The sequence below is a fragment of the Drosophila miranda genome, chromosome 4, assembly GCF_003369915.1.
Source record: "Drosophila miranda strain MSH22 chromosome 4, D.miranda_PacBio2.1, whole genome shotgun sequence".
Lineage (NCBI taxonomy): Eukaryota > Metazoa > Arthropoda > Insecta > Diptera > Drosophilidae > Drosophila > Drosophila miranda.
Window position 1 is genome coordinate 19,404,767 of NC_046677.1, and position 19,981 is coordinate 19,424,747.

General features: G+C 39.4%; 2 protein-coding genes across 2 annotated transcripts; one reads left to right on the forward strand and one right to left on the reverse strand.

Annotated features, from left to right (window-relative positions):
* Positions 1-2,452: 2,452 nt before the first annotated feature.
* LOC108162478 (cyclin-dependent kinase 5 activator 1) lies at positions 2,453-6,712 on the reverse strand. Its single transcript, XM_017297228.2, has 5 exons — positions 6,664-6,712; positions 5,676-6,517; positions 4,456-4,593; positions 3,747-3,952; positions 2,453-2,780 (listed from the first exon to the last, which is right to left on the reverse strand). Exons 2-5 carry the CDS (start codon positions 6,510-6,512, stop codon positions 2,636-2,638), a joined length of 1,326 nt encoding a protein of 441 aa, XP_017152717.1. The 5' UTR covers positions 6,513-6,517; positions 6,664-6,712; the 3' UTR covers positions 2,453-2,635.
* A 7,010-nt stretch (positions 6,713-13,722) lies between these two features.
* Positions 13,723-19,199, forward strand: LOC108162480 (ATP-dependent RNA helicase me31b). Its single transcript, XM_017297230.2, has 5 exons — positions 13,723-13,906; positions 15,137-15,236; positions 16,302-16,680; positions 17,447-18,094; positions 18,909-19,199. The coding sequence occupies exons 1-5, from the start codon at positions 13,857-13,859 to the stop codon at positions 19,109-19,111; spliced, it is 1,380 nt and encodes a 459-aa protein (XP_017152719.1). The 5' UTR covers positions 13,723-13,856; the 3' UTR covers positions 19,112-19,199.
* Positions 19,200-19,981: the final 782 nt, after the last annotated feature.

Here is a 19,981-nt window from a genome sequence, read left to right on the forward strand (position 1 = left end):
ACTATAAATTTACATATATCCTCCTTAGTATATTATTGTTTTATGTTTGCGTGTGAACACGTCGAAATCGGCTCGGCCGATTTGTAACACATTTTTGTTTGCTTATTTTGTATTACCACTACCCATTATTTAATCGGAACAATATAAACAATATCGAAATAACCCGATTTTCACCAACAAATACAGTCTTAAGCGATGCCCAAAAGTCGGTCCCTTCGCACAAGCGAATTGTTCAACAGAGAATGCCTAATAAAAAAATAAAAAATTGTAATTTGAGCAGGCCGAGGTATATTTTCTCCGAGACTTAGAATATGCTCGACTTTTCATTAATTGCGTGACCAGGAGAGCCAGGATCGGATCAGAGGAACAGATGCCATCAGGATGCATATCATGGCGGCACGTCTCTGGGACCCAAGGGTCTGGACAAGATCAGTTCTGATGGTGATGTGAATGTTACTGTTTAAAAATTAGTTTGTAGCTAATAGAGGTGGAGGCAATGCAGTTTTCGCAATCCAGAGATAGTTATTGCCAATGCTGACTCTTGAGAAGCTTGGATTAGCAGGTCCCGTGCATGAGATGGCTTTCGGCATGACAAAGGACAAAATGCTTGTGATTGATAGTGCATTCACAGTCTTCCTGTGTGGAGGCAACGCAATGATCATTGCTGGGGCCAAGCGCTCTACCCACTATGCGATCTGCGTGGTGTGCTAATGAGTCAAGGACTCGCGTATTGTGAACGGTGGTGGAACCGCAGAGATCAGTTGCTTCCGGGCTTTGAAGAGCTTTGCCATTCCTCTGGTACTGGCCGAGAAATCCAATTGAAACGCTGCCAGTTGAATGCCAGTTAGGTCGCTGATGACTTCCGATTCGGACATAAATAGCCACAATGTTGTGGAGTCGTTGAACTCGAAGAAAAAGCAGATTCTGTTGTCCACCCAGTTCATCATCGCAATTCATTACATGAAATTACTATTAAAAAACAAAAGCGTAATAATAATAAAAAAATAACATAAGAGAACAAAATCATAGACAACCATTATTGAGCTTATCAGCAGCGTAGATTGATGATCTATTCTAACACGATAAACAAGGTGCAAGAAGTGAGTGCTATGTGCAGATTAAATACAAGGGCAGGCGTGCCGAATTTCCCGCGTTCTGATGCGAGCGAGAGTGCGACAGAAAGAAAGATGCGAGAGAAAGGCTGAATAGGGGGCTGCCGTAAGGGACCATATGTACATATATTTGTGTATATGGGTTACAGTGTGGTACTGTGCAAGTAACAAACAATAATAGGATTTTACTTTACTGGTGGACCACTGACTATGCTATATAGATGGTGCAAAAAGCAATTACCGAAACGAATATTGAATAATTTGTCGAGGAAATAACTAGCATTTGTGCGCAAGATCTGCAGCCATTAAATGTTTTCGTAGGTAATAAACACCTAACATATCCAAGTTGAGGTCCATGACATTGTGAGAAAAATCTAAATTATCTTGCACTCAAAGGTCGCCCAAGCCAAAGGCCATCTAGCCACGAGCGCATCAGCTTGCGGGGAGTTCGCGATGTCAGCCGGTCAGGCGCCTAGAGTGGACAGCCGTTGTCGAGCGCACATTTACTCATATGAACAGGAAGTTCAGAAGGGTGCAGCCACTGGTGAACGATGGTGGCCATATAGGTGTCCGCGGGCACTCAAGAGGTATTCCTGGCCACCGGATTCCTTTCAAGAGGGTTCCCAGGGTCTTCGGCTCTGGTTGATGGACTGATGTCGAGCAACCATCCAGCTTATAGCAAAGGATAATCGGTGGAGACGGCACTGCACTCGTTAGTGGGTTAGAGAGAGCCCTTCACAACAAAAAGTATGCACTAGGAATATTTGTTGATATATTCGGAACAATTAACAACATGGCTACTAACGCTAAGCTGTATTAAGTCTTAGTGTGGTGGCCAGCTACTGAAAATAAGACCTACAATAAGCTTCAGAAAAAAACTCTGGCGCTGCTCTACATCACGTCAACCCCACCTCCTTAGGCCATCGAAACCATGGAACATCTCATCTGTAACTGCCGGGCTCTCTCACAGGCAAGGAGAACATACCTGGGCGACCCGGCGCTGACATTACTGGAAGACGCCTCCAAGAGGACGCCAGGGGAAATACTTGCCTTTGCCAAAAACACCTAAATTCTCGAGGACGTTCAAACTTTAAAGGCATTCCCTCGATGATTCTTATATTATTGAAAAAGATAAGACAATATAAGGGAATTAGAAAATTTAAAAAGGCAACAGATTCTATTCAACACGGACCCATTTTTTAAAACAAAATGTTCTGTTCCATCACGACTATAAAAACATCATTGCACATAAAAATTTTTAAGAATTTTAGTTCTTTTAAAACAACTTGATGAACCACACTAGAGGCCCATTAACTAAGTATGAAACAATTTGAAAATAGTTTAATTTAAACACTATCCTTTATTATTTTATTTAAACGATTGTGAAGTGACATAATGAAATTGTCTAATGATTTGTAAAATATTTAGTAGTATTAACGGTATTTTTGCATCATTTCATCCGTAAAGCTCTGCCGATGCGCAGATAATGAGAGGTTAACAATATCCTCTCTGCCATTTATCCGTCAGGCTCCTCCACATGAAGATTTTTTTATAGAGGGATGATATTGACCACAAGACTTCAGTTCAGTGAACACTTCCGTAAAAAACCCAGGCTCTGCATTAATTTTTAGCATTTTATCGCTTAATTTGTTCACAATTACGAGGCACCTGAAATAAAAAAGGCCACCATAACAAAGATATATTAGACTATTAAAACGGTTTTTAGTATTTAAAAACTTGTACTTTAAAACAAGATTAGGCTTAAAGCTAGAAGTTTCTAGCCGGGGTTACCAGAGAATTGACTATCTAAGTCGCTGAACGGACAGCGTTTATTCCCCTGTATACTATTTAACCAATATGTTGTATTGGCATGAATTTGTATATCCTGTACTCAAAGAGTTTAGGGATATATTAGATTTGTGCTGTATGTGGATGTGTAACCCCCCAATAAAATATATATATTCCTGATCAGAATCAATAGCCTATAGTCGATATATACATGTTTGTCTGTGCGTCTATCCGTCCGGCCATCTGTCCATCTTGTCTGACGCCTAGATCTCAAAGGCTATAAGAGCTAGAGCAACCAAATTTTGAATCCAGACTCCTGTGATAAAGTTTTTTGCAAAACTTTGCCATGCCCTCTACCGCCATACAAAGGACGAAAATCTGTGGCAACCACAATTTTGAAGATACGAGGAAACCGATAACGACAATTTTGATCGTGTCATTATTATAGCCAGAATGGCCAAATCGCTAGTCTTCCTTATATAGTTTGCGCCCCTAGCGGAGGGGAACGAGATAAAGCGGCTGGTGCTGGTGTTAGAATTAAGAGAGAGAGAGAGAGACAGATGTAGCTAAATACAAAACAGTATCAGAAAAATGGAAAAATATTATATACTTCTAATAAAAAAGGTCAATTAAAATCAACTGAAGAATATAGCTAGAGGTCTTGATTTCTCTCTTTCGCGCCATGCTTATCCAAAATCGCATGATAAGTCCGACGCACTCGACGATTGTCGTTTAATATGGCCGAAGGAAACCGAGTAATTTAGAAGTTTGGGATGTGCGTTTATGAGTTTCCGGACAAACAAAGTTTAATATATATTTATAAATAATTTATCCGTTTAGTTTTACCTGTCCCAAAACTTATCCTTTGAGTCTTCAACCAAAAACGGCTTAAGAGGATAACTTATTTCATTTCCCATGTATGAGTATGATAGATACAAGCAGGTAAGCACAGAAGCTTGTAGATCCGATTCTTTAGATTCCTCTCCATCAACCAAATCACGAACTAGCATGTATACAAAAACAACATTTGCCGGGTTAATAAATGCGACATCCTAAAATAAAAATAAAAAAGTATTAGTTATATTGAAGTAGCAGGAGTTGCAATGAAATATTATATTTAATATCGTGGTTTCAGTGAAAGGAAATGTTAAAAATACTTCAAGGTATGCCTGCTCACTGGGAACGTTGTAAGTCGTTTCTACGGCCGCGAATATGGCAATACTGAATCCGGAAAAAAATTAAGCGTATTGGCCGTATAATCGTATTTTATCGTTCCATACCGCTCGGTACTCTTTCTCAGTCTAATTCCTACTTTCCTTGGGATTCGAATATTTGTATCTGTTAATCAAAAATACTAGAACGGTTGTATTTCCAAAGTACTTAATAAATCTTAATAACAAATCTGAGAGGTCGGGGAGTTCAATATTAGTTCAATATTTTAGTTGCTAAAACAAGTAGCATAGCTAGTTTGCATAACAATAGACAGACAGACATCTATTGATGCTAGCTAAGAAAATGTATACTTAACGGCTCTGTAACACTCAGCTTGTCTTACCTGCCATCCTTGCAGCAATAAACTACGATCAACTGCTCTTAGCCACATCACAGCATCGCCAGCATCGAAGTTACTAAGTCTTTGGCAGCGACAATGTAGAAAAATTCCTAAGCACTTCAGCAATTCTGAAGTAGATGCCTGAAAACAAATTCATCATCTATTCAATTACAATGCAAATTAGTTAGTTCCTATTATTTCTGTGCCTTTTCACACGATTAGACATGTATATAGGCTAAGCCAATATTGTAAAAATGCTTGATTAGCCCTTTATTACTATGCAACACTATATTTAAGCATCGAATCAAACTGATTATGTTTGTTATGTTTTTATATTATATTTGTATAGGTATATTAATTAGGGGAAGTTTAAGGTATAGTTTATATCTGGCCTCAGTCTCTTATAAGGAAATGATATAAATTCCTCATATAAATACCTGTTAAGGTCAAATGATAATCTTTATTTTTTTCACAGTTGCTGGTCCCACAAATTGTTAGACCTTTATCGGCTACGGTATTTATGTAATTGTAAAATGGTGTTTGGGAGGGTGGATTAAACGGCTGCACCTTAGCCGTTTATTCATGGGTTTTATAAACGATATCTTAAACGACGTCTAATTAATGTACCAGTTGGGTTACACAGCCCTACATTAGCCATAAATATATTGATCATAACCAGTGGTGCTGTACCATATTGTCAATATATATGGTACACATATATGCTATATACGCCGCTATCTTGCGTGCTTTCGCGCCTTTCATTCTTTTGCTATCACTCTCTCGATCTGTCCGCTTACTATTTCCCAGACGCTAAGCTGAAGCTACAAAGTATGCAGGTCCAATTAATAGCTGCATTTATCAGCTTTTCAAAATTGTAACCAGATGTAAGATTATTGCGTTTTCAGTTTTCTTGTGTCTTCAAAGTTGGGGATGCTAAAATGCTAAAAGTGTGATAGTACAAGAGTCAGGATACAAAATTAGGTGGCTCTAGCTTTTATATTCTCTGAGATCTATGCGCTCAAGAAGACAGACGGATTGAAAGACAGACAGACATTGCTATATTAGCTCGTTTATAGATGCTGATCAAGAATATTTATAGGTTATTTGATCGGAAACGCTTCTTTCTGGGTCTTACACACAAGTTTAATATATATATTATATATATAAAAGTGTATAGCTATAAAATTAAGTAAATGTATATTGACATAGTTCTAACTACTAACCTGAATTACAGTTTTTCGAGGAAACTGATTATTGTTCTTGAACTGCATTGAAGATGGTTGCATTTGCTGTGGCAGGCTTAGCGTCAAAGGCTGTTTTTGTATCAACTTATTGTGATTACATATTGAATTTTTGTTATTAACTTTGATTGAGTCCTTGACTTTAGAAGGGTTTTGAGATTTGGCTGTTACCGTTCCTGAATCTTCTCGAATATCCTGAGGTTGATTGTGGTTCGGTTGGTTATGCTCTTCTATTCGATTGCATTGAAGTTGAATGTTTCGATTCTTATCAGACGATGATGCGAAAGTGGACTCTAAAAACTGTGACTTAAAGCACGCTGTGGGTAGGTTTGCACATTTATTTTTGTTGTCGATTTTCTTTTTATTATGCGATGTTGATAGTTTTTTCCAAGAAAGTGCATTAATAAAAATTGAATGTTTCTTTAGGTTCTTATCAATAGAGCTTTTTTCTGATTTAATGGCTCCATTTTCGTTTTGAGCATCCAAAACATTTGTTATAGTATCTTTAGACGAGTTGGCCAAATTGTGTAAGTGGTGTGAGCCCAACTGGGGGTGAGCCTGCAAATTAATATGTACTCCAGTATAGGTACCTTGTTGTCCTATAATATTCTTTGACAATTGATGGCAGACCGATTTTTTGTTTTCTCGGTTTTTAGCATTATTTAATTGCTCATACGAATAATTGTTTAGATGTGAATCAATTGATCCACTACTAACATTTTCGTTTTTTATATCATTTGAATGGTTATATTGAAAATTCGGCTGAGATGAATATATTGGATGGCGATCCCGTGGATTAAAACTCAACACAGTTCCCATATTGACTGAAAAACATATTTATAAATCAATATTACCAGTTAACTCATCTATATTGGTAAGAGGAATTATTAAACCTCTATTAAAATAGTCCAAAAACAACTTAAATTTTGTATAGGCATTTTTACAAGAACTTAAAAGGCAAAAATTGTACCTCTTTATTTGTATACACATATACTCGTATACACATATATATTGTTATATATATTTAAAAATATATATTATATAATTAAATGTCATAAAAAACTGTCACAATTACGTTAGGCTTAAAGTAATTTTAACAACGCCAACGACAGTTTTATTTCCCTTTTTAGAGTTGCATTAAAGGTTCTTATTATAAACCATTTTTGTATGAATTTTGTAACAACTCAAACTTCAATTGTTAATGAAAAAAATTTTTTTTTGCAACACAAGCTTCTGAAATACACTGTGCAAAGTTTAAAAATCGATATCTTCTATGCGCAGGCTCGAGTCGAGCCAGACTTGTAGGGTAGTTATTGCTGTGCCTTGTATTTCAGGGCATGCTCAGTAAGACTATGTAATATCGATATTCAAACACATAATGGTACATTTAAAAAATACCTGAAAATATTTTTGTTATTTCTAAAAGGATTCTGAATCTCGGATAACCTAAGATTTGGAATAACCAAATTTGGTTGATGTCCCAGAGGGTTTTGTTTCTAGAACACTTCTAGTGGTTTGCAACTTCGACCACATGATGCATGCATTGTCATGTATTTCATTATTAGCATCAACACCTGAAGTGGTATAGCCATTTCCGCCTGTCCGTTCATCATCTCTCAGCTTTAAAGCTGGTTTTACCTTTTACCTTCAGAACGCATTATATACGTATATACTAATACTATTTCGTACAGGTATTGTGGAAGTACGTTGCATCGTTTGAAGTGCAGACGTCCGTGGAAGTAAATGTTGTAAAATGTCTCCTTTATTTCAAAGAATACTTAAATACAGAATTTCGTCTCGACAAAATCGTTATTTATTTCGCTAAAATTTTGTTTGACTAGAAAAAAACCATAATTTAATAAAAAATTTTGAAAGCCAAAATCTTGGTTCGTTGAGTAAAAGTGGTGTTCCATAGTAGTAAATGTATAGATCAAATCCTCCCTTTACATCGTGCCAATATACCGATTACCAGAGAGCAATATATTTGGCCTCTAATATATTAAAGCAACGATTTGAAGAATAAAATAAAAAACCCATGTATCTCCAACTAGTATCCAACTGAAAGTTTAAATTTAAGTTTGATTGATGCAAACATTAAAATTTCTGCACGGAATAAAACATAAGATACATTATGCATAAAATTATGCATTATTATGTATTCCGCTCATAAAAAGACCGAATTCTATCAAATATTCAATTTGCCCTAAAAATTCATGCACCACAGCTACTCTGGGACGGCTATTCAGTACATTGAGAATAGTGAAGACTTGACTGAGTACTACGATTGAATCATGGCTGAATGGTTATTCAAATATTCTACATTGATAACACTAAAATCATTTAGAGAGCCTTTTGGAAAAAGCTTGCAACAATAGCGAGAGAGGTTTTGTTATTGCTTCTTTTGTTTATTGCTTCGTGTGCAGATTGCGATTGCGGAGCAGACTACAAATTTATCTCTCTTTGTATACCCGATACTCGAATAGTTTTGTGATCGCTTTTCCGCCCCCATAGATATATATAAATACATATAGATATGAACCTCAAATCATCAAATCTGTGGTGCTATGTAAAGAAACTTCAACTGGCAGAAAACCTGATAGATGCATTGTTGAACGAATCCGCCGAATATTTCTCCAAGCAATTGCTGACTATCGGATCGATTTCATATCCTCCGAATTTTTGCGATTTCGTCTCATCGAAAGATTATCTGATCAGCAATATCTGAACAATTCTGGGTTCCGGGTATATTCCCGAACATTATTGCCAACCAAAAAAATAACAAATGGTTTTTTTCTGGTTTTAACTGTTATATTATTTTTCCGTTTTGCTTCTAGCTAGTGCTTTTTTTCACATAACTTCAGTATCTTACTTATGGTTATATTCTGAAAATCTGATAAATGCAGCTTTAAATCGGAACCAAGCTTTCAAATCAAAATTCGTAATTTTCTGCGGAATATTTTTCTAAATTTGGACTTTGAATATTCGGAAATGTCCAAATAAAATGATTCCTTGGGGTTTTGTATTTTTCTGGTACAAGTACATTAATTGGGCGTCGTTTAAGGTATCTTGTAAAAATCTATGGATAAATGACTAATTTTACCATTAAATTACGTTACGTTCCTTCCCAAAAGGCATTTTACCATTAAAAACTGTTAAAAACGAACTAGTTACAAATACAAAATTATGGTACTTTATTGTAAAAAAAGAAAGGTTTTATTTCGAGTAACGGTTTTCAAGTATTTCGCTTTACATCGAAACAACGTACTGTAGTAGTTACGCTGCACATTGAAAATAGTCAGAATGCGTAAAAAGGTCTGAACGGTGTCGGGTTTCAACAAGACGCGGCGCCATGCACGACTGTAAATCAATCAATTCAGTTTTTATGAACCGTCGCGGGAGTGTTTAGGTGGTTTTAAAGTCCCCGAGAATCGTGGTGTTTTTAGCATAGGCCAGCAGTTTCTGTGGCGTCCTTTTGGAGGCATCTTCCAGTGATGCCAGCACTGGGGCGCCCAGGTATCTCCTCCTTGCCCTTGAGAGAGCCGGACAGTAGCAGATGAGATGTTCCAGGGTTTCGATAGCCCCAGGTTCATCACATTTCCTACAACTGTCTCTGTTGGTGATGCCTAGCTTAGCTGCATGTGCAGCAGCCAGACAGTGACCTGTAAGTATTCCCACTAGCAATCTACAGTCTTTTCGTGGTAGGTGCAGTAGGTAGTGGCTAAGTTTCTCGTTGCGTTCCTTGCACATTATCTTCGAGGTTTTGCAGGTGGTGGTACTGTTCCACCTGTACTGTTCAGTCTGTGTTCTAGCCTGCTTCTCTAGATCGCATTGCAGCGTTCTAAGGGAGACAGGCACGTTCTCGGTTCTCCTATTCTCCAGCCAGACGCCTTCCTTAGCTAGTACGTCCGCCGCTTCGTTTCCTTCGATGCCCTGGTGGCTGGGAACCCAATAGATCCGCACTGTCTTTGTCGTGCTTAGGATGTCTAATGCCTCCCTGCTCGCCAAGACACTTCTGGAACTGACCGCGGAGGACTGCATGGATCTTATCGCCGCTTGGCTGTCGACGAATAGGTTGACCGCATCGTGTGCTCGTTCTGTTAGGAGAGCGACCTCCGCTGCCTTCCCGATGGCAAAAACTTCTGCCTGGAATATGCTGCATTGGTCCGGTAGCTTATACGACAGCCTTATCTCAGGGTCTGTACAGTATAGGCCCGCTCCTACTCCTCCTTCCATCTTGGAGCCGTCTGTGTATATATTGAGGTGCTCAGTTTGGTCCCTTCCAATTTTCCAGTCTTCAGGTCCCAAAGATGTGGTTGTTTTTACGTCAAGGCAAGTTTGGGGGGTCATGTAATCAGTTGATCTGGTCATGTCCCTGCCAATTGAACTGTGCCCGTATCCTTGTATGGATAGGTTTCCTGATGCTATAAGGCGTTGTGCTGCCTTTCCCGCAATCAGGCGAGCGTGAATGTCCAGGGGGTCGATTCCGAGTATAGTTTCGAGTGCTTTTGTTGGGGTTGACCTCAGCGCCCCTGTAATACAGAGCAGAGCCTGTCGCTGAGTCTTTTCCATAAGCTTATGGTATGTCTTCTTTTCAATAGCCTGCCACCACACTAAGGCTCCATACAGCAGAGTTGGTCGCACCACCGAGATGTAGATCCAGTGCATTAGAGCAGGTGACAGGCCCCATGTGCTGCTGAGCATCTTCTTGGATGCATAAAGCGCAATGGTAGCCTTCTTCACCCTTTCCACTACATTGGGCCTCCATGCCAGCTTGCTGTCCAGTACTGTGCCTAGGTATTTCACCTGTGATTTTGGAGTCAGCCTAGTTTGGTCAATTTTCGGGGGGGTCCATATCGGTACCTTGTACCTCTTGGTAAAGAGGATGAGGTCCGTCTTGTCCGCGTTGATACTGAGTCCTACCTCTTCCGCCCACTCACGTATCTCCCTGAGTGTACGTTCCATTATGGAGCTGAGGGTCGATGGACATACACCCGTAATAAGTATGCTTATGTCATCTGCATAGGCTGTTATTTTTGGGGACTTCCTTTCAAATCTCTTAATGAGGTCGTCGACCACCAAATTCCACAGTAGTGGCGATAGGACTCCACCTTGAGGTGTGCCTCTGTGTGCCCCCTTTACCATGGAAGCGGTGCCCCACTCCGATTGCACCCGTCTACAACTTAGGAGGTTTTTGATCCAGACGTTGATTGCAGGGTGTATGTTATTCGCTTCTAGGCGACTTGTTATTGCGGTTGTTGCCACGTTGTTGAATGATCCTGAGATGTCCACAAATGCTCCCAAAGCATACTTTTTGTTGTGAAGGGCGCTCTCGATGGTGGCTACTAGCGAGTGTAGTGCCGTCTCCACTGATTTCCCCTTGGTGTAGGCGTGTTGGTTTATTGACATCAGTCCCCCTACCTCATTCCTGATGTGTAAATCCAACAGCTTTTCCAGTGTTTTTAGTAGAAAGGAGGTAAGGCTTATCGGTCTGTAATCCTTGGGACTCACGTGGCTGCACTTTCCTGCCTTAGGGAGGAAGACAACCCTCGAGGTTCTCCATTGGATGGGGATATAGCCCGTACTTAGGCATGCTGAGTATATTGCGAAGAGCCATGGGGTAATAACCTCTTTGGTCAACTGCATCATGGCTGGGAATATCCCGTCCAGTCCTGGTGCTTTTATGGCCGCGAAGGAGTCTATGGCCCAGTGGATTCTCTTAGTGGTTAACAGACCTATTGGGGGGTGCTGTTCCTCAGTTGCTAGGTCCTGATGCTCCTTGGCGTCAGTGACCTCGGTGCATCCAGGGAAGTGCGCCTCCATTAGTGCTGTTAGGGCTTCTTTACTGCCCTCTGTCCACTGTCCGTTGTCTAGTTTTAGTTGGCTCTGTACTGTGGGCTGTTTTGAGAGCAACTTCCGGAGCCTAGCGGTTTCGTGCACTTTCTCAATGTTGGAGCAGAAGTTTCTCCACGAGTTCCTTTGTGCCTTACGTATTTCCTTCTTGTTGCTCCTAAGTGGGATTTTATATTCCTCATTGACAATCTCTTCGTTCGCTTGTTTGGCGATCTTGAAGAATTCCTTAAGGTTGTTCCTTTGGAGACAGAGATCTCGGTTCCACCAGAGTGGCTTGGACCTCCTCTTCGTTCTCGAGGGTTTGCACGATGCATGGTAGGCGTTCAGTAACTCGTTGGATAGGGTCTTTAGGGACTTCTCTATATCCTCCGCGGATTTCACTGAGCCCGGATTCGCGAGCTTCGAAGTAAGTCTTTTTAAACTTTACCCAGTTTGTGTTTCGGGGGTTTCTATAGACTGTTATCTTCGAAGAGTGTTTGAATTCGCAGTTGAACTGAATGTACTTATGGTCTGAGAAGGATGGTCTTTCGAGGACTCTCCAGTCAGATACCAAGGTACTCTTTCCCGTGACAAGAGTTAGGTCTAGCACGTTTGACGAGGTGGGACCCACGAAGGTGTGTTCCTCCCCCACGTTTGCTACATCTAAATTAGTGGATAAGATAAAGTCTAGGAGTGACTCACCTCTATCGTTGGTGTCAGGGCTTCCCCACACATTGTGATGGGCGATGGCGTCTGCACCGATGAGGAGTTGGAGATTTTTGGAGCCGGCTTCTGTCACCAGACTCCTAGGTTCTTCCGGCGGGGCGGGCCTGTCGTGTGCCATGTAGCAGGAAGCTGCCATTAGGCGCTTTTCCTCGCTCTCCAGCATCACCACCGTCAGGTCATCCGTGCTGTAATGAGACATAAGATGAGCATGGATTCCCTTCCGTACGAGTACGGCGGTTCTGTTCCTGCTTACCGATGTTGAGTAGAGAAGGCTGTAATTTGAGGACTTTAGTCCGGCCACAGAGTTGCCTGACGCAATCCACGGCTCCTGGACTAAAGCTATGTCGGCGGGCCTTTGCTCCATGGCAATGAGGAGCTCCGCCGACGCTACCTTGCTTTTATGGAGATTGAGTTGCAGCACCCTTAGTGTCATGGGTGGCTAACTCAACCTCCCACGACGGGTTGACTATGATTGTCAGGTCACCGTCACCGTCTTCCTCCTCCTCCGAGTCGTCCAGCGCAAGACCCTGGGCGGCCTCCACTATGGTCTCCAGACCTAGGTCCTTCTCGACCTCGCCTGCCTGGAGGGTGTGCGCATCTTTATCCTCGGGGTGGCGCTTTTTCAGCCGTAGGTATACGCTACCTACGCCCCACGCCATCTTCCCGAACTTGGGATACAGGATGTCCTCCGCCACCTTGCTGATCTGGAGGATCACGTGCTGGCCCCCCTAGTTGGGTAGTGGGCTACCGGCATGCAGAACCTTCCAATCAGCCGTTGGCACGTCCGGATTTTGCCTCTGCAGCAGCTTCAGTGCTCGCTCCCCCTGGACAGCAATGGGGAAGAGCACCTTCGCCTTTGGTATGGACGGGATCAGCTCCCTGTCTACCACCTCCAGCTTGGCCCCCTCCCACAGAGCTTCCAGTAGGGGCACCTTCTGCACCAGCCACTGCCGCGTTGGGTCGTCGTTGCACTTGAGGATTTTGACCCCGTTCAGCCATCCCGCTCCATCGAACGTGGGCATGGGAGCGCTAGGGTCCTCCTCCATTCGCGAGAACAGTGCCTCGACGAGCTGCGCGTGGACTAACTTCCACTGCGCCGCCGTCATCTTCCCGTTCTCATCGCTGCGATCGATCAAGGCCACAATGAGATGTCTCTTGCACACCTCGCTCATGGCCTTCTACCTCGGCTTCATTTAATCTTATTGAAATTTCTCAGTTCAGACCAAAATTGTCTTACTTTCATGGTCATCAGCTGCTTGTTGTGGTTTATGTGCTCAGTGTTAATCGGCGTTTCACATTGTTCATAAATTTCCATCGTTCCACCGAGATTCGTTCTGTGTGTAGAAGGTATTAAATGCTTGATCATAAAATGTGATTTTTTTTCATGTTCCAATCCTAAAGATTTGTTTACAGAGAAACTAAAACATTTTTCCGAGTTAACGTGTTATTGGTACTATTGACAGCATGTTGTAAGGCGACTAAAATCTTTAAATGTCTTTTGTGCCTTCGTTGCATAAAAAAACCGGATCAATATAAATAAATCTGTAGATGCTATTACTACTGAAAACTCTTTTATAGTGAAATTTACATTGGGAAAAACTGTTAATTATGATGACGGAAAAAATCTCTTCTGGCCACACTAATTTATCAAACAAGGGGTTTGTATATTATTTATCTAAACAATATTAATGCAAAAAGAACAGCTTTTGAGATGTGATATTGATGTATTTATATTTATGTATGTATTTGAATTTAAGTCATTTACTTTTAAAGTTCTTATTTGTGTATGTTCTCCGCAACATAAAATATGAATAGAAAATATTGCATTCTCACACATACATATTTGGATATTCAGGTAAATGATAAATTGGCGAAAGTGTTCTTATTTACAAAAATAAGCATGCATGTAAAGACAAAGTTTATTGAATCTTTTTAGATAACTTAGAGAAATGGTACAATCTGTTAACTGTTATTAACTGTTAACTGTAACTGTTATTAAAGACAAAGTTTATGCGGAACACAAAAGCTAATGTAATACTTATAACAGCGATGCTGAAAGAACTTGTATCTTTTTTAATACTATAAAATCAAACAAATGAATTACAAGTTTCATCCGCTTTACCTTAAGATAAATATATATATTTGATTAATAGTGAGCATCTAATTGTATTTCTTTGACATCGCTCTACTTGCGGGAAGGCTTTAAGATGGCGATCATGTGAAAGTGATTCCCTGACGATAGGTGTCTCTTCATGCCAAGTTAAACTTCCGTGATATACTAGTGCTGGAAGCTTAAATTCGAAAATTCGAAAAATTTGTGTTCAAACACAGTTTCTAATCTAAAACCGCAGTGAAAAAAACTTCGAAATGATCTAGCCCGGTGAAAGGTCAATAAACTGGGAATCTCTTTGTTACTTCATATGTCATAAAACAACACGCTTTTATATCCTTTTGAAAGAAGGTAATGCATTTAAAGGATATGCCAAAAGTATACATATTGACTGGACCACGTGTTATTTCGAGTTCCCGTTTTGTTTTGTGGCAATAAGCGGTGGCGGGTAAATTTTCATTAACTGCTAATCCCCACTAGGAGAGAGAGGTGGATAGCTTCAATATGCTTTCGTCATTCCCGCAAAAATTTATTAGAACTTGTGATTGTATTCTAAAATCTTAAATTCATTTAATTCCATTTTATTTCAAATTGAAAACAAATTATTTGTTCAGACACGACACAATAAGTTAATTCATTTTAAATATGGATTAAATAAGGTTTTTTTATCGACTTTTTACACAATAAATTATCTCAATTGGTGTTTTTAAATTGAGTTAAGTACCAGTCGCAACATAACATTATATAACATAATAATTATTTACTTTTTATTATTTAGCATAATAAATGACCAGAAAATTCTTGCCAACATCAGTGACGATATGGGCTGGAAATCGAAGCTAAAACTACCCCCAAAGGATAACCGATTTAAAACAACAGTGAGTATTCGCTAAAAATATAGTATGTATTTGAGCCTCAAATTAAGGAGGTCATAATTTTTTAGAGCGTAGATTGCCCAACTATTTTATTTCAAGGTATATTTTCGTACAACTGAGAGCACTTTTGTGCAACAACTCTGTACATATAGATTAATAGAAAAAAACTCATATTAATTGTGAGCTAAATATGTCATATTACGCCCGTTGAAAGCACAGTTTCAATTTTATTTGTCTAATTCTAATGGTAACTTCTTTAGCTACCAAATCTAGCACTCGGCTTCGATCCGATCTAGCTGTCATTGATGCGCTGGCTTGTTCTGGTTGAAGGCTTTTGAAACAAGGTTGTAGCTCGTGCAAATATTCGCGGCGCCAGAGGTCCCGCAGCCGCTGCTTCAGGAAAGTGATGCGTTGAAATTGAGTTAGTGTTGACATCCTTTGCATTGCTACTGTCTGATCTAGAAGTGCCTGCAAAGATGAACCAACTAAGGATTCGAGAATGGTTCGACTTGTAGTGAAAGCAATTCACACGATTTCGCACGACCTGCCCAAGTCAGACAGTCGGACAGAATTTGTCACGATATAGCAAGAGAGTTTTTTCCCTCAAATAAAAAAAATAATATCCGTTTCGTTCAGTCCGAATTGGGCGAGCGTTTTGATGGAATGAGAAAACTGAGACGCAGACTAACTGATTAAACAAAGCGAATACGGAAACCCAACGAATCGATTAGGTTGCCTCGTCATGCATGGCTCTATATTTCCTTCGTAAATTCCACCGCACCCGTGTCTGTGAGCTTCGATGCAACAGTCTTTGTTTACTTTGTATTCTTTATTTGTTTGTATTCTAGGATTACCAGACACCGGTATATTAGTTTTGTGTTAAATTCGCGCTTAAACTGAAAAAGACTCTTTCCCGTTACGAGAAAGTTCCCGTCAAGTTCTCCATAAATCTAAAGGGTGTAAGGAATATATTTTTGTTGTCCCATATCTGATTTTAATGAATATATATATGGGGCATATATAGTTATAATAGTTAAGATTATTTATTGTTGTTTTTTTTTATTTTAGGATGTGACCGATACACGTGGGAATGAATTTGAAGAATTTTGCCTTAAAAGAGAATTACTTATGGGTATTTTCGAAAAAGGATGGGAGCGTCCCTCTCCCATTCAAGAGGCTGCTATACCTATTGCTCTGAGTGGAAAAGATGTACTAGCTCGAGCCAAAAATGGAACTGGTAAAACTGGAGCTTATTGTATTCCGGTTTTAGAGCAAATAGACCCAACGAAAGACTATATCCAAGCATTAGTGATGGTTCCTACACGAGAACTGGCCTTACAAACTTCACAAATATGCATTGAACTAGCAAAGCATCTTGATATACGAGTAATGGTCACCACTGGAGGTACCATTCTTAAAGACGACATTCTTCGTATATATCAAAAAGGTACTTTTTAATATTTAATTTTTACAACGACAACTCAGAGGCGAAGAAGTAACCAAAATTAAAGTTTTTCAACTTTTAAGGGGTTATCGTAAAACAGGGCAGCAGCTTTTAATGCAGAAAGCTGCATATCTGACCAAAGACTATACAGTTCCAATATATTGCAGGAACAAATTCCATTTCAATTTTCCTTTGACGCTTTGAACAACCGTTCCAATTTTTGTTCTGCTTTTACTTTATCTTCTCAAGGCATTGCACTGCGCTTGCACTACCAAAACACGCGCAACAAAACAACACACCGTTTCTTTGCCGGGTACTTTCACCGAAACTTATACACGATACTCAAAAAGAGTATAGGTGTATATTAGATACTTATACCCGATACTCAAAAAGACTATAGGTGTATATTAGATACTTATACCCGATACTCAAAAAGAGTATAGGTGTATATTAGATTTGTGCGGAAAATGGATGTGTTAACGCCCAGCAGGAAGCGTTTCCGACCCCATAAAGTATATATATATTCTTGATCAGCATCAATAGCCGAATTGATTGAGCTATGTCCGTCTGTCCGTCTTGCTTGACGCCTCTTGCCTTGCCTCTCAGAGACAATACGAGCTAGGGCAATTTTGTATCCAGACTCCTGTCAGGGCGGAGGGGAGCCATACTGACTGAGTATGAGGTATAAATGGAGAGTTTCGGCTGTAGCAGCGACTCGCAACGTTCCGCCTCGTTTCCTATCGAGTAATGGTTTTATTTGTATTTTCAGTACAATTAATTATTGCGACCCCTGGACGAATATTGGATTTGATGGATAAGAAAGTTGCTGATATGTCGCATTGCAGGATATTAGTTTTGGATGAAGCCGATAAACTACTGTCGCTTGATTTTCAAGGCATGCTGGATCATGTTATATTAAAATTGCCAAAGGATCCACAGATACTGCTATTTTCTGCAACATTTCCACTGACTGTGAAAAATTTTATGGAGAAGCATTTACGCGAGCCATACGAAATAAACCTTATGGAGGAACTGACGTTAAAAGGTGTCACTCAGTACTATGCATTTGTACAAGAACGTCAAAAAGTACACTGCTTAAACACGTTATTTTCAAAGTTGCAAATTAACCAATCTATAATATTTTGCAATTCTACGCAACGTGTCGAGTTATTAGCTAAAAAAATTACAGAGCTTGGGTATTGTTGCTATTATATACATGCAAAAATGGCGCAAGCACATAGAAACAGAGTGTTTCATGACTTTCGTCAAGGTCTCTGTAGGAATTTAGTTTGCTCTGATTTATTTACTCGAGGAATTGATGTACAGGCCGTTAATGTTGTAATTAATTTTGATTTTCCTCGAATGGCTGAGACATACTTGCATCGTATTGGGCGTTCTGGTCGATTCGGTCATTTGGGTAAGTAATAATCCAAAAATACGAGTTTAAGTTACAAAATATTTCAAAACACTATGTTATTTTTCGATATAAGACAAAATAACGTCGGTCTTTAAACTTTTTATAACCGATACGAAAAAGAGTATAGCGTCATATTAGATTTTTCTGAAAGTAGATGTGTTTAACACAGCAGAAACCGTTTTCCGACCCCATAAACCCCAAATGTTTATTCTTGATCAGCATCAGTAGCCGAGTCGATATAACCATGTCCAAACGTCCAAATGATCACAGAGACTATAAAAGCTAGAGCAACCAAATTCAGACTTCCAAACTCCAGACTCCTGACACTGTTACACGTGTATTTCCAAAAATTTTGCCGCTTCCCGCCCCCGAAAAGAACGAAATCCACAATTCGGAAGATACGATAAAATCAATCATAGAATCAGAATTATAGATTCCCAATCCGAATTTCCAGATGCTCTTGTGCAACATTTTTTAATTAAATAAAATTCTATTTTTACCATGGTTTTTTTTCAATGTGCTTCTTCTTTCACATTACCTACGTATCTTACATCTGGTTGTAATGAACTGTGATTCTAAAAAGATCATATGTGCAGCTTTAAATTGGACCAGAAGACTTTGTAGTCCTCAGCTAACCGTCTGAAAAATTGATTATATTTTTTAGGTTTTTTTTTTACAAAATGTTCACTTTAAAAACTTGAGAAAAGTGAAAATGTTTCCTTGTGTTTTTATATTTTATTTTTTAATTTTGAATCAACATACTTAGTTAAAAAACTCATTTTAATCTTTAAACTTTTTTCAATTAATATTTTAGGAATTGCTATAAATCTAATAACTTACGAGGATCGCTTTGATCTTCATCGGATTGAAAAGGAACTTGGTACCGAAATAAAACCCATACCGAAGGTAATCGACCCTGCATTATATGTCGCAAATGTTAGCGGATCGTCTGGAGAAATTTGCAACAACAGTGATCTTAATACTTCTGCAAACGAGGAATGCAATGTTAGCAAATAGAATTCAGATAAAATTGTAATTGTAGGTTTTTTTAGTAGAATATAATACATGAAATCAATAAAGAGAATGAAATATTTCGGAAAACTAACAACGCCGTAGATAAATACACTAGATATAAGCACAGTAAAGGTATTTTGCAAATTTAATGAACAAAAATTGGTAAACAAAATGAAAGAAAAGTTGTATTTCCCCTGTGGATCCAGGAGGATTCTGTGAGGAGGCATCGGTAGCACGGCATCGCCAGGGTTTTTGTTTGCCCACAGACGTCTCGAAAGGGACTCCCACGAGTGCGTATGTTCTTGGGCGAATCGGGCCAATCCGATTAGCACAGAACGAATTTTTGTTTAGTTTCGAGGTTCTGTTTGGTTTCAGGTAACTACTCAATCCTTATAAAATAATCAAAATAAAGCATCCCTTTTTTATATTTTCCAGAACTATTACGGGTCAAAAATGTGTGGCCCTTGTGGGCCGCACTGTCCCATATGCTGAGGAGGCTTCTGTGGTGGCTGTGGCTGAGCAATAACGACAGGGGCTTTACAAATCCTGTGACACCTGCAGAAAGCTTGAAGATATCGTTTAGTCTTTACAAATAAAACATTTACAAATGAAATATTTACAAACAAAACATTTACAAATAAAAACTCTTCACAAATCTTATTTATTGATGGCCTGGCTCAAGTGGATTGTGCCAATATGTACTTGTAGGGTTACATTTGCTCAGAAATGATAGCATATATTAGGCTGAACCGAGGTAGGGGGAATATCCTTGATCCTTAACAAGGACTCCATCAAATCAGGGTATTTTTCTGATCGCATGGCATGACCTGATCGCCTCACAAATAACGGAGTAAACGAAATATTTTTAATCCT

Coding starts and splice junctions, on each gene's coding strand:
- LOC108162478 (XM_017297228.2), bottom strand. CDS start 6,512: ATGGGAACTGTGTTGAGTTTTAATCCACGGGATCGCCATCCAATATAT. Junction 4,594..5,675: donor CTCGAAAAACTGTAATTCAG/GTTAGTAGTTAG, acceptor ATTTGTTTTCAG/GCATCTACTTCAGAATTGCT. Junction 2,781..3,746: donor AAGGATAAGTTTTGGGACAG/GTAAAACTAAAC, acceptor TTTTTATTTCAG/GTGCCTCGTAATTGTGAACA.
- LOC108162480 (XM_017297230.2), top strand. CDS start 13,857: ATGATGACGGAAAAAATCTCTTCTGGCCACACTAATTTATCAAACAAG. Junction 13,907..15,136: donor ACTAATTTATCAAACAAGGG/GTTTGTATATTA, acceptor TTTATTATTTAG/CATAATAAATGACCAGAAAA. Junction 16,681..17,446: donor TCTTCGTATATATCAAAAAG/GTACTTTTTAAT, acceptor TTGTATTTTCAG/TACAATTAATTATTGCGACC.